This window comes from Ursus arctos, unplaced genomic scaffold (genome assembly GCF_023065955.2).
Source record: "Ursus arctos isolate Adak ecotype North America unplaced genomic scaffold, UrsArc2.0 scaffold_14, whole genome shotgun sequence".
Lineage (NCBI taxonomy): Eukaryota > Metazoa > Chordata > Mammalia > Carnivora > Ursidae > Ursus > Ursus arctos.
Window position 1 is genome coordinate 45,717,526 of NW_026622808.1, and position 13,842 is coordinate 45,731,367.

General features: G+C 41.9%; 1 protein-coding gene across 6 annotated transcripts in view; it reads right to left on the bottom strand.

Moving 5' to 3' along the window:
- The window catches only part of ADAMTS9 (ADAM metallopeptidase with thrombospondin type 1 motif 9), a 156,169-nt gene that overhangs the window by 65,324 nt on the left and 77,003 nt on the right, over positions 1-13,842 (bottom strand). For all 6 annotated transcript variants that reach the window (XM_026501180.4, XM_057311868.1, XM_057311867.1 and 3 more), the window contains 3 exons: positions 11,908-12,177; positions 6,873-7,034; positions 4,512-4,688 (listed from right to left, as the gene is read on the bottom strand). In XM_026501180.4, coding sequence (XP_026356965.2) covers positions 4,512-4,688; positions 6,873-7,034; positions 11,908-12,177 — 609 coding nt within the window. The remainder of the gene's footprint in view (positions 1-4,511; positions 4,689-6,872; positions 7,035-11,907; positions 12,178-13,842) is intronic.

Here is a 13,842-nt window from a genome sequence, read left to right on the forward strand (position 1 = left end):
GTCTGAGTTTTAGGTATACCCTTTATTGAATATCAACAGGAGTTCAAAAATCTCAGTAAGAATAGAGGCTGTTTCTAGCACATGAAGCAGGATTAATATCGTCAGTATACCGACACGGACATCTTATTACAGTAGATAACCACAGTCGAACGGATTCACAAAACCACCACCCTCCCGGGTAACATGGGGGCTAAATATGATGTGTGTTCGCTTAACTTGGCTTGGTACATATTAAGTACTCAGTACAAGTTAGCTATCGTCGCCTGCTTTGGAGAAGTTACCTTATTTCACACCTTCTATAGCCCTCAAACTCACACAGGGACTTCCTGAGGTTGCTCCTTCCCACTCTCAATTACCAGACTAAACCACATGTCAAATGGAGGCTCAGCAGGGGCACGTGGGACCAAGAGGCATCAGGGGTCATCTTTACGATGTAGAATTTTTTCAAAACTTCAGGCCCTCTTAAAACTTCCATGTTTACCGCAATCATATTTTATTTTTCTTTAATAAGAAATTCTTTCTGAAATGTACTGCAGGTGAACAAATAACAAAACTGACGAACATTGAAGTCTTTTACGGTTCTCTGAACACAAAGAATAAGGTGTGATCAAATTTGTGCATATTAGGTTAGTGTTTTCCTGTCCCTAGCTCTTCTTACACGTTTAGAACCATTTCTTTTAATCACTTGTTTTGTCTTCTGGCTATGTTTTATCATTATCCGCAAATTCAATAAATGGAGCATTCATATTTCATAGTTGAGACTCAGTGAATCAGGACAACAGTATTAGAAAAGAAAAAAAACAACAAAATGTTAAGCCTCGTATATTTTTGTTTATATCACTAAGCATCATTTCCAATTCAGAATTTTTTTTAAGTATCCCTTTAAAATACACATTTTAAACTACCCAATTACATAAAGCTTGCCGGTTGGCCACTCAGGTTTGAGAGAGGGACGGTACAGGTTGGAGGGGATTTACAAAATTAAAATGTATCTTTTTAAAACCCAAAGAAACATATACATGCAATCTAATTCACATAGCCTATTTGCCTTTACAGTCTGCTGATAAACACGGATTTTTAAACATTGTATATAAAATTAAATAACATGGAAAAAATAAATATGCTTTATTATATAAACACATAGAAATCTGTACTGCTCAAAATATTCAGATAATACTAGGCTTGGCGGCTCAAAACTGTCTTCAGGAAGTATGGTAGTGATATTTACAGTCTTTTATTTTTGCTAGAGATAGATGCAGTGAGGTGATAAAATACTGTTGTAAGACATTTTCTCTTCCTACCTAAGGAAGCTGCAAACTTTAATATGAAAATGAGGTAGACACAAATTCATAAGTTGGCCAGGCAGAAACAAAACCACAGTTCCTTCGTGAGCTCATAAATTCTCATTATTCAGGTTGACAAGCGTTATTCCAAAGCACCTAAAGCAAGGCTCAGAGAACACTTTCAGGTTTGTCGTGAAAAACCCCAACAAGCAGGTTCTCCTAAGGAGAACCACGGTCTCCAAGATGATCAGCAAGCAGATACACAGTGCACCGCGGAAAGGAATGTTAGAGGACCTGCTTGGAGAGGTGACACCACCTGCAACCTCTGTTACTTTCCTTATCTCGATGGATCTGCTTCCTGTCCAATGCTGCGGATTTTTAACCTACTCCCCGCTGCGGTTTGATAGCACAGAGCGCTCTTTCCAATGTATTCTCTAGTGATGGGACGCGTGCACCCCCTCCTCAGCCTGCTCCCAGGACTGACTGCAGGAGCCAACGGAAACGCGTATCAGTGTAAGAACCTTATTTTGAAATCAGCACGTTACCAAGTAAGAGTGCAAGGACACATTCAAAAGAGGACAGAAAAGACTGGAGTTTTAGAGGATGTTTTTCATAATCATGATTCTAAATCTGGAATGACACGAGCCAGAACAAAGGGTCTAAAAGGAGTCCTTGAACCTGCCGTTCACCAAAGCTTCATTTTAGAGACTCTGGCAGCCATGCTAACAATGATGTGGCGTTTCTTTCCTAAATCCTGCTCCTTAGTGACAATTGTGGAATGAGGCCATCTCCATTTTGACCTTGGCAAAGTCCTACTCACACAGCAGCAGGTGCTTCTGGACACTCTCCCTAGTGTGTGAAAATCTGGGGAGAGAAAGCAATCCTACTGAAGGGTGAATTGCTACCCTTGGTCTCTAATAAATCGAGTCGGCTTTCAAGAGAAAGCAAGGTGTTAGCACCTCCAATACACTTTTTGTCGTTAATTTCACTGTCAGTTACAATGATGAAGCACCACTGAAGTGGCTTTATGGCTATTAACACGATTCACTGAGGTATGCTTACATTTAGAATTGCTCAGAAATTGTACCAAAGCATCCACAAAAATCAACATAAAAGTAAAATCAAAGTCCTATAGTAAGAATCTGAAAGACTGCCCTCACACACATATATTTAAGTAATATATTACAAATGTAGCTATTTAAATAAAATGCTTTTGATTTCCTTTTTTAAAAATCACCATTAGAAGCCTTGCACGGGTGGCCTTGCTCCTAGACTGCAGAGGCATTTAAATATATACTCGAATAATGATCACTTTACAAAGGAAGCATTATAATCATATTGGCAGCAAAAATAGTTTCCAAATCCATGTATCCTCTTCTGTGTATAACAGAGCATTAGCATCTCTTTCTCTCTCTCTTTTCTGTGTGCGTGTTTCAGAAAACTGTGTGCAGGCCTAAGAAGAACAGCTGCAATAAGAATCTTAACGTTTTCAGCTAAATTAGCAGGTCATATTTTATGATTTAAGCATGTAAGCTCTTAAAACATCTGTGGGAGAGGGTGGTGATCCTGCGTAAAAAAAAATGAGTGGTATTTAAGAAAGCATTCAAGGAAGAGAATGCTAAGGAAACCAATTGAATATACATTATACATTGCATATAATGTACATACATAGACATAAATGTATACGATATGTAATGTATTATGATCACACACACACACACACACACCCTCTGAAGGTTAGGGGATATTTTTTGCTCAAAATTAACGAAAAGCAACTTTTTAGAGGGCTAGTCGTTTCTGAGACACAACTCTGATGTGGTGTTGCTGTTGGCCGAGTGAACAAGGTAAAAATACAGTGGGCTCAAGAGGGACAATTTCATGAAAAATAATCTGTCATAGGTGACTGAGGGAAGTGGGGATGCCGGAGGATGTTCCTGACATTCCATAGTCACTTGTGATCTTTTTCAAAATGTTCACTTTGGGAGGGTGGCCAGGACTGCGGACAAAATGGTTCGGGTGAATACACATCTGACTCTGAGGCATTTCTTAAGCTCTTGAATGAAAGCCTGACGCCCCAGCTAACTAGTACCAGTAGAGAGGATACTCTACATTCTCTAGCTTTCTACTTAACGCTGAGTACAGCAGTTATAGAGCTAGGCTCTACCTGCAGACACAGTCTCAGACCCTGAAACCCTTGGCTCCTAGAAGCATCAACAGGTATTAGTCATTTAACTTCAGTTCATCTGCTCTTTATCTGGTTTCAGGAATGGTTAGGACTTTCCCTCCGAACCCTATGGAATAAAAAAGGCTTGCGGATATAACTTCATATCCTACTAAATTCAGATTCCGTGCAATTAATGTACTTACAGAGACATTTACTCTATTTACATGACCCAGCCCTAACAGCTGCACAGATTATAACACAACTTAGCCAAAGCACTGTTTTGACATAGCCGACCTTCTGTTTGCCAAGAGCTGCCCCAGAAGTTTGCATAGTATTTACAGTGGCAAACCTGTCTCGCGATGTCAGCTAAGCAGATAGCAAGGGAAGCCTAGGACTGAAGCAAAAAATCATCTCGCGATGGGCTTTGTGTCTTGGGGAAAGAGAGAGAACATTTCGGATACCTTCAAAGGCTCCAAGTCATTGAGTCCAGTGTTGTTGGTCTTTCGCATTTTCACAATGATTTCAGTCTATTTTGTGGGCACAGCCTTGGTGGTCATTATGTTGACTTTGTACCCGAGTCACATAGAGGCAAATTATAGTCATGGAAGAAAAAATTGCTTTGGCCTCAATATGCAGGTATCTTCCCCCAGAAGTCAAGACTCCCATAGTTTAGGAAAGGAAAGAATGTCTGCTATTGAGTTGTCTGCTGAAATCACTCAGGAGCTTAATAACTACATGAACTTATTTCATTTCTTTAAAATATCTATATAGACAGTTTTGCTTTTCTAAAAACAAAACAAAACAAAAACGGAAGCTACTTCTTGACATTGGCCCCAGGCCTATGTGAGGTACACGTATTTCTGTAAAGTCACTTTGGCAAAATCACAAAACATTAATTCTGTTGTGTGTCAGTGTGAAGAAAATCATAGACCACAGCCCAGTTTCAGGGATGCCCTTGTGAGTATGACAACTGTCTGTCGCAGAGGAGTGCCCCAGAATACCTGGGAATTGGGTCTGTTAGTTAAGACAGTTTGGTTAACAAACATTAATAGTTAGGGCCGTACCGAACTCCAAGGGCCAGTATTCCATGCAGCGTCTGGAGGACAAGCGTGTGTATTACACTGCTCACGATCTGGAGGCTTATCGAGGATTTCACAGCTCAAGTCTGGAAACCGTTCACCGCTGGGCCGCTGACAGACCACCAGTCTTGTCCGCAAGCCTCCACCACATAGCTTAGTGCACTGGAAGAGGAGAAAGCAAAGTTACAGTCACTCTGAGAAGCCAATGACAAATTATAGCTTCTTTCCCAAAACAGCAATTTCTTCACCAAATTCTATCATGGCATTGGGCAAGGGAAGTCTGTAGGTGGACCCAAGCTGAATTACCAACATATTTATATCCAACAGACTAGAACTGTCTACCTTGATGTTAGACACAGTTCACTAAGTGTGTCCTCTTCACCTGTACTAAGTGCTTTTACAGGCATCCTCTCATCAAGAGGAGACTCTAATTATGTGCCCCATTTTACAAATGGGACAAGTGAGCTTAAGAGAAGTTAACTAACTTGATCGAGGTCAATGTAATTGCAAGTGACTAGGATAAGGTTGCAGCCATTTCTTTGATGGATATGAAACCCAAAATCAAACAAACAAATAAAATTCCCTACACCACCCAGTACCAAATAAAGGATATAATGACTCAGTGGAGTTTATTTCCTGGCAACTTCTAAGAAGCTGTCACCAACTTTTGGCTCTTCTGTGACTCCAATCTCCATAGAACTTTCTGACGTTACGATATTTTATGCTCTCTCTGAATCCCAGGAGAACGATGACTTCCCCCGGGGATGAATAAACAACGTGGTGGGAATGTTGGATAAAGTTCTGACTCTGGCTAGACCCAAACTTCTGAGGCAGGAACAAGTTGTATTTCTTGGACAGTGCTGCTGTGCTCACTTCCAGGAACACTGACATTTGGCTCTCCTGCTGTGTCAAGGCCAGATCTCCCACAGAATTTGGAATGATCTGGTCTGTGCTGACAGCAAGCATCCCAGTGAATGCGTGTACTCTCCTGGCTCCGGTCCAATTACAGAAGCTTAATCACGGGCCCCACAGGACAGAACTCCGTGAGGAGTTTTGGGAAACCCATAATACATGAGTCTTGAAGCCTGACTCCCCCTTCCTGCCTTTCATCAAAGCCCTCCAGAATGACATACTACCAACCAAAGTCAACAGAACACTCTGTTATGACTGCCTGTGACGACTAGGTTATGTGAAGTGTGACACGGGATTTCGGTTAGCCAGGAGTGGGGACTAACGTGCCCCTCCACCTCATTTGTCTTTTCCCCCTCTTGGCACTGGGGTCTCCAAGATGTGAATCCTCATGTTTTATTTTATAAATTTTACAGTCAAGACAGACCAATGCAACATGCTCTAAATATGTGCTCTCCCTGTGGACTCAAGAGTAGAGAGATACATTCTTGGTTAATCACACACAAAACAATGAGCATCTAAGCCCTACCCAGAAGAGCGGCTGAAAACCCTATTTGATACTACTACTACTACTACTACTACTACTACTACTACTACTGATAAACATTAGGAGCAGCAATGATAATGATTATCATTATTATAATAGCAGTTAACTCTGACTGAAGACCACGTGCTAGGTATTTGACATGCACTATCTCATATAATAGTCATGAATTGGTGCCATTATTATTCCCATTTATAGACGATGCCATAGACATGGCGAAAGTTATACAATTTGCCAAGGCCACAAAGCTGATGAGAGTCAGGGCTGGCAAGGGAATCCAGTTTTGTCGACTCCAAACACTCTACTGCCCCTCATTGGTCATAGGATGCCACTCTTAAAAGGTAACAGCTGAAGAACTTTATTAGTTGGTATTATACAGCGAATTATTCTCTCCCATCATTAAAATGCATCACCTCTGATGGGGATAACAGCACCTATTCGTTCTGGTTTCATCAAGGATTTGAAATACCAGGATTTGGTTTCATTGAGGATTTTACATATGCCATGGGAACAAGAGTCATCACAAACACCCCAAAACTATGAAAAATATGGAAAGGCTTTCATGGACCAATTTAACACATATTTCTGATTACCTTAAAAGTGTCCATATTTTAATCAGCAGAGCTCAACCCACAATTTAACCTAGCTTTTATCCGCATGCTTTGCTAATTTTCCCCTCCTATGTATTTAAGAACTGTCTCTAATTGGTAAGAAATGCACTCTCAAAATAGTCCAGAATTAAAACAGGTCTCCTAGTTAACCTCAAATCAAGAAGCTTTCACTAGAACTCATTCTTCATCCTTAAAATAAACTATAAACGACAGCACAGTTTGGTCAGCAAAATCGCTCTGTATTTTTTCCACAGGACAGACAAACGGATGGCTCTCTCTCACCTCTCCCCAGCTGCCATAAGCCCATTGAGGACACGGGCCAGATTCACAGGCTCTTTGCTCATCGGGTTTTATTCTCTCCACGCAGTCATTTGCGGTGTATCCGTTTTCATCCTGACACACAACCACACGCCGCTGGGACCCACCGGCACAGGTACTGGAACACTGAACACATCAGACATCAGTCAACAGGTGAATCCCCACCTCGATCTGCAGCTTAGGGACACAAAGGCAGCCGGTTGGAAGGTCAGAGACAAATGTGACAGAATGCGCTCTCAAGTCGTGCAGACAATGGACAGAAAGCCGGCACGAGAAATTCCCTTCTGTGGGGCTGTTTCCTGCACATGCCTCCTGAACCCCCAGACGGCAGAAACAGGGCTTCTCCATGCACAAATTAGGATCTCAGTAGGTGTTCAAAAGACGCCCCATGAATGATAATGTCTTGTGCCTTCCAAAGCAGTCCCATTTATTGTCTTCCTTTAACCCCTCTGCATCCCTGAGAAGTACAGAGGTGTTGATGGACACCACAGTCTACTGAGAAACTCTTTTCTTTTAAAAATCCAAGTGCTTGTTTAGATGCAACATTTAACTTCCCTTTCAACACAGGGTCAAATTACATGCCTAATGACACACCAGTTGTTGAAACTGAGCTTCCATATTAACTCATTCAATTACCCAAAGCATCATGGAATGTCACTTAGACATCATTTCCTTGCAGGGAATGTTCCCTTCTCTCCCTTCACAATAGCCTCAACTTCAGTGGCAGATGGCAGCAAGATGTGTTTTTTAATTTATTTTTTTACCTCCACAAGGACCTTAATTGGATTCCATATTGACAAGCCTCTCTTCAGGGGCACTTTCTGTCTACTGTTCTCTCTCATGGTTGTCACAGAATTATGTTTGCGTTTCAGCTAATTTCCCACACAAGCTTCTCATAGTTCTCTTATTTATCTACATCTTGAGTGTTTTTCTCTTTCCACAATGCCCTTATCTTTTCAAAACCAATGTGTTTGCTAGTATCCTTCACTCTGACCCTTAACTTGTAAAATCAGTTTGCCTATAAAAAAAACCAACTAGTCCTCAAAGCAGTGCAATTCCCATGAATTATTTATTAAGCCTCCAACTGCACTGGCAACAGTTTTTTTTAGTTCTGGGTTCTGATGGCAGATTTGTGCTTTCTATTGAACCCTAGCTCAAACCAGCGTTACTTCAAAATACCTGCAAACAATGCTTCTCGCTGGTCAGCTTCTTCCAAATAAAGCTGTGAATGTATTTTTGGGCTTATTGCCTTGGACCTAAGTTAAATTTCTCTGCCTATACTGGACAAATTATGTGTTACTTTAAAATACACTGGGTTTAATTTTAAAATGTTGAACAGGAAAACAGATTTATGACTTCTCTCTGAGAAAATATTTAGGCAATTTCTGATTTATAAAAATTTCATCTCTATTCTCTGAGGATTCTGATATAATGACTCTACCTTGAACATACGTGTTTTCTGTTTTTAAACAGCTTAGGACATCATAGAAAGCACAAAATCATTATTTTAATTGACTCTGGGGACCAGAATTTATGATGTTAGGAAGGAACTTCCATATTGTAAGTACATCTGTAATATATATTTTGGCTCTTGAATATTTCCCTTGATAATACAGTCTTGTATCATTCTTTTACTATGTCACCAATGAGCATTACTGCCTCAATGAAATGGTAAGCTCCTCAAAGGAGGGTTCAATATCATAACTTGTGTTTCTGTTAGCTCCCATAGCACCAATCACAGGACATGTACACCACTGCCTGTCCAATTAAAGTTATTGGAAACACCACCTCTATAAACCATATGCTACCCTCCCTCCAATATGGCTGACTGGAGCAGGGCCGGTCACCTGATCTAAGGCCAACCAATCCATTGTCTACCCAGTGACCAATCAGATGTTTCCTACTGAAAATCTGACTAAAGAGACAGAGACAGTGCTTAGCTGGGGCCAAGGAACTATACTGCACAGCCTTGAACTATCTGAACCTAGAGCTTGGTTGGGTCTTTATAATCCCATGGACAAGTAAAGTGTTACACATAATTTTTCTCCAGGTTCAATTTGCCCCCCCCCCTTTTTTTCCCAATCAGTAGGGATTCTTAGTTCTATTCCATGTCACAGAATTTCACTCTCGACTTCTTTTGTTAACAATCTGCCTGTCATTTTTAAAAAAGATTTTATTTATTTATTTATTTGAGAGAGAGAGAGAGAGTGAGGGAGAGAGAGACAGAATCTGAAGCAGACTCTGCACTGAGCACAGAGCCCGATGTGGGGCTCAATCCCACCACAGCAAGATCATGACCTGCGCCAAAATCAAGAGTCAGGCACTTAACCGACTGAGTCACCCAGGCTCCCTGCTGCAATCTTCCTGTCCTTTTAAGATGACATATTTTCCTAGGTAAACATTTCTTTGAATAAAACCTGCACCCATCGTCAACACTGGCCAAAATAAGAAAAAATGGTCTTTGCAAGAGCAAGAGGGGTTGGATATCTGTTTTTGTTACCTGCCTAGCATACTTCCCCTCATATCTGGAAGCCCAATTCTCCTTAAAGGAACGATTTCTTCCCCAATGGGTGTCATCTTGGTGGGACTATCTGTTAAAATACACTGCCCTTCCCTGGCCAGTGAGTGGGCCGGTAGAACAAGCTGGCCTATGAGACCTTCCTGAGAATTTGAAACCTGAGCAGAGTGGGTGAGAGTTAAAAAGGATTTATTAAGACAGAAATTCCCTACAGTAATTATCCTCTAATTTCTGCTCCATCTAGAGAGGGGTTGGCAAGACACAGCATGAAAGCCAAATATGACTCGCTATCTGTTTTATAAATAAAGTTTTATTGGAACTTAGCCATGCCCACTATTTATGTATTGTCTACACCTGCTTTTGTGCTACAACAGCAGAGCTGGTTAGTTGTGACAGAGACTATATGATCCACAACACAGAAAATATTTACCATCTGGTCCTTTGCAAAAAAGATTTGCCAACCCCTGAGCTAGATCCCTGAAGATGCTCTGCCCTTTGTCTCTACTGGGGTCAAATGAAAAGTTTTGTTTGTTTGTTTTATTTTCACTTGAAAGAGTCAGCTGCTTTTCTTTTGTTTACAACCAGAGACTCCTAATTGGTAACAAGGGGGAAAACCTCACACAGGGTTCAGGTTTATGCAGAAATGTACTATGAAATGAGGTTTTTACTCCAGAATCCACTGAAACATGAGATTCTCATCCTCCAGTGTTTATGATTCTTTGCTGCCTTTCCTGCCATGGAAAGCAGGAAGAATCACAGTTTGTGTACAGCACCGACCAAAGATGCCTGTACATTCCACACACTCCTGGGAGCAGGTCAGGCACATCATGCTAGAGCTGAAAAAAAAATCACATTGTCCATCTTCAGCCTCACTTGACTTAGAAAAAAAAAAACCCCAAACAAAAAACAGGCACAATGAGGCAAAGAATGGTATTGCCCATTGCTGTAAAAAGGTTACTTAATCCTCCCTAATTGGGAACACTGCCCAAGGGCAGAATCATTCAATTTTAAAAGAATGCATCATCTCCAAATGTAGTCCTAAGTAAGAAGAGCTTTACGCTTTTTTTTTTTTTTAAAGAGTTCTAGTGCTATCATTAGAATATGCATGTGAGTTTTGAAAATTTTCAACAAGAAAAATTGTGGGACACTCAGTGATTACCTCCCTTGATCACCCTTTAACTTCTCTGAACCCAAATCTCTTTTACCCCAGGCAAAGGAAGCCTTAAAGTGGAGAGCAAGCAAGGAGAATGAGAGCTAAGGTCTTGGGCAATGGGCAGATGTTCTGCATACAACCAATACTTGTAGTGGGTGAAAATGCTAGGTGGCTAATCAGTATTCACAGGAAAGGAAATCTCATTTATTGAAACGTAACCACATAACCACGCTGGGAGCAGACAGTTTCCTTCTAATGCTTTTTAGTTCAGAAATAATTAAACACAATTAGTGGTACAAGAAAGAAATAGTAAACAATTAAAACAAAGAGCCCGGAGTGATCACTAGACACTTACTAATTCCCTACACCTAGGCAAGGTCCCTTGCTAGCTTACCCCTCCTTTAGTTCCATTAGACATGTCCAGTATTCCACAATATAACAGTTTGGAGGAAATTATTCAGTAAAAAAACCAAAAAGATTCAAAGCATATTTTCCCTGTGATTTAAATATCTTTAACGGTCTTCTTAATGTGAAGGACAATGATAAAAATAATGAGAAAGTTCTCACTCTCGGGGGGGGGAGGGGAGTGTGCAAAGCACTTTATTGGTATCATCACATTTATTTCTTACCACAACCCAGAAGAGCTGGAATTATTGTTTACTTTGTTTTACAGATGAGGAACCTGAGGCCCATGGAGAATAGGGGACCCACTAAAGACCTCAAAATTTGAAAGTGCAAGTCTTTGGCTCAAACAGAGGCATCTTCACTCAAAGTCTATGCTGTAAGCCATTCAGTTATGGTACTTCTCCCCCAAGCACAGAATTAGCTAGACTAGTGTGCCCCCCCCCCCCGCCCTGGCCAAATCCAGGACAATGAACTACTCCCACACATTACACAGTGACCGTGCCACTTTGAGACTCATATGGAAAATAACAAGAAGGAAAATGACTTTCCTAAGAGCTCCCTTTCAGAAAACTTCCTCTGTCCTTTTAATTTCCTTACAGGTGGGAGCTGCCTGCTGCCCCAGCCTCTGGGATTCACCATCATATATCATGGTCTTCCCAGCACCGCCTAGGAGCCACGTGATCGTGTGGCCCAGCTGTCACACACCCCCCTCCACCTAGGTAACCTGCAGACACTATGCGGGACGCCTTTTTAGGGACTGCAATGAACCCATCATTGTGCACCCGAAGCAGATGAACATGAACAATGCCAATCCCTTGTGAGAAAAAAGGCTTCAGAGGTGTTTCTAATCTGTTTATCTCCCAAAGCTGAAAGTGTGAAAGAGAAGAAAGAAAAAGCAGCGAAAGCCTTCAGGGAATACTCACTGCTCCCCAGGGGCCAGTCCTCCACTGGTTTCCAACAAGCACATGGGTGCGGCTGGGGCCGGCACTCCGGGGGCCGTAATCCTCGCTTTGGAAGGGGTGCTGAGCGAGACCACTGTCTGGGGTCCGCTGAGGGCACGGTGACGTGGAACAGTCCTGGTCGGTTTCTGGGATGTAATCTGGGTCACACTCACTCTGATCAATCACGTGGTCACTGTAGTTGACACATACCACTTGCCGGGTCGCCCTGCCTTGCCCACACGTCACGGAGCACTACGTTGAACATCCAGAAAGAGAAAGGATTGGTCACTGGCAGTCACAAATCCATCCCTGTGCATTTTCTGTGAATGGCCCACTGCTCACCCCGCTGCTCAGGCCCAAACCTTGGTGTTCTCCTTGTCTGCTCCCTTGTCTTTCCACCCTCCAGCCATTTCACTGAGAAACCCGTCAGCTCAGGAGTCACTCTACACCCGCAATCCAGCCACTTCCCATCATCTCCATGGTCACCTGCCCTGGCCAGGACTACTGCACTGGCTTTTTCAGCTGGGATCCTGCTTACAATCTGGACACCCTCCACCCCAGCCCAAGTCTGTTAATGTATCACAAACCATGACCCTTACAAATAAAAGATCAGGCCATTCTCTCCAGTGACTTCCCAATTCACTTTGAATAATGTCCAAAGTCCTCATCTTGGCCTGGAAGGCCCTCTGTAAGGCCACTGGCTACCTCCTTGGCCTCTCTCCTGTCATTCTCCACTTACTGCACTCCAGCCAAATTGGGCTTATGGATGTCTCTTGAACATGCCTAGAGCTCCCTACTCAGATCTTTGTACCTGCTGTACCTTTTCCTGTACAACACAGGTCCATTGGACTCACTCCCTCACCTTATTCGGGTCTTGCTCAATGTGCTGTTAGATCTTCTTTGACCACCTTGTCTAAAAGCACATCCCATCTTTCCCTATGCCCTTATTCTGCTTGACATTTTTCTAGTACTTGTCAGCATTTGTTGCTATATATATCTATTTCTTAATTTGTTCATTGATTGGAACCTCCTTTGGAATGATCTCCATGAAGGCTGGGGCTTTATTATTTGGTGTTCACTGCTTTTTCTATACTAAACTTTTACAAATATCTGGTACACAGACAGATGTATTTGATGGATGGATGGATGGATGGATGGATGGATGGACAGACTGAAAGCTCAAGGCATGAGAGTGAGATTATCTACCATTTATTGAGCACCTACTTTGTACTAAGCATTTAACATAAGTAATCTCAGATAATACTTACAACAATCTGGTAAGGTAGGCATTCTTCTTTGGTCTTTTAAGAGAAGAAATTGAGGCTCAAAGACTTTAACCAGACTGCTCAAGGTCATGCTGCCAGTAATGGCAAGATCTGGATTTTTACATGGCTCTCTTTGAATCTACTGCTCAAACTTCATACATACGTTATGATATTTATTGAGATATTAATTATCTATTTTCCTTATGGCCTCTTCTCACCTATCCTAAGCTTTGTATATCCTGGGCTCTGGGATTTTTGCAAGGCAGAAAGCAGGAACTGCCTAAAGACAAAGGTTTTCCTTTTTTTAAAGATTTTATTTATTTATTTATTTATTTATTTGAGAGTGAGAAAGAGAGAGAGAGATGGAGCATGAAGAGGAGCAGAAGGAGAGGGACAAGCAGACTCCATGCTGAATGCAAAGCCCCATGCAGGGCTCCACTCCACGACCCTGAGATCATGACCTGAGTGGAAATCGAGTTAGAAGCTTAACTGGCTGAGCCACCCAAGTGCTCCAAGAAAGGTTTTTCTACTTTTATAAAAGCCCATAAATGATGCCTGGTGTGCACAGGAGGCCAAGCCCATGGTACTGGGTGAGGATTCCCACTTCCCACTCTTGATAGGGAAGCCAAGAGCCACTGGACTTCAAGGACTT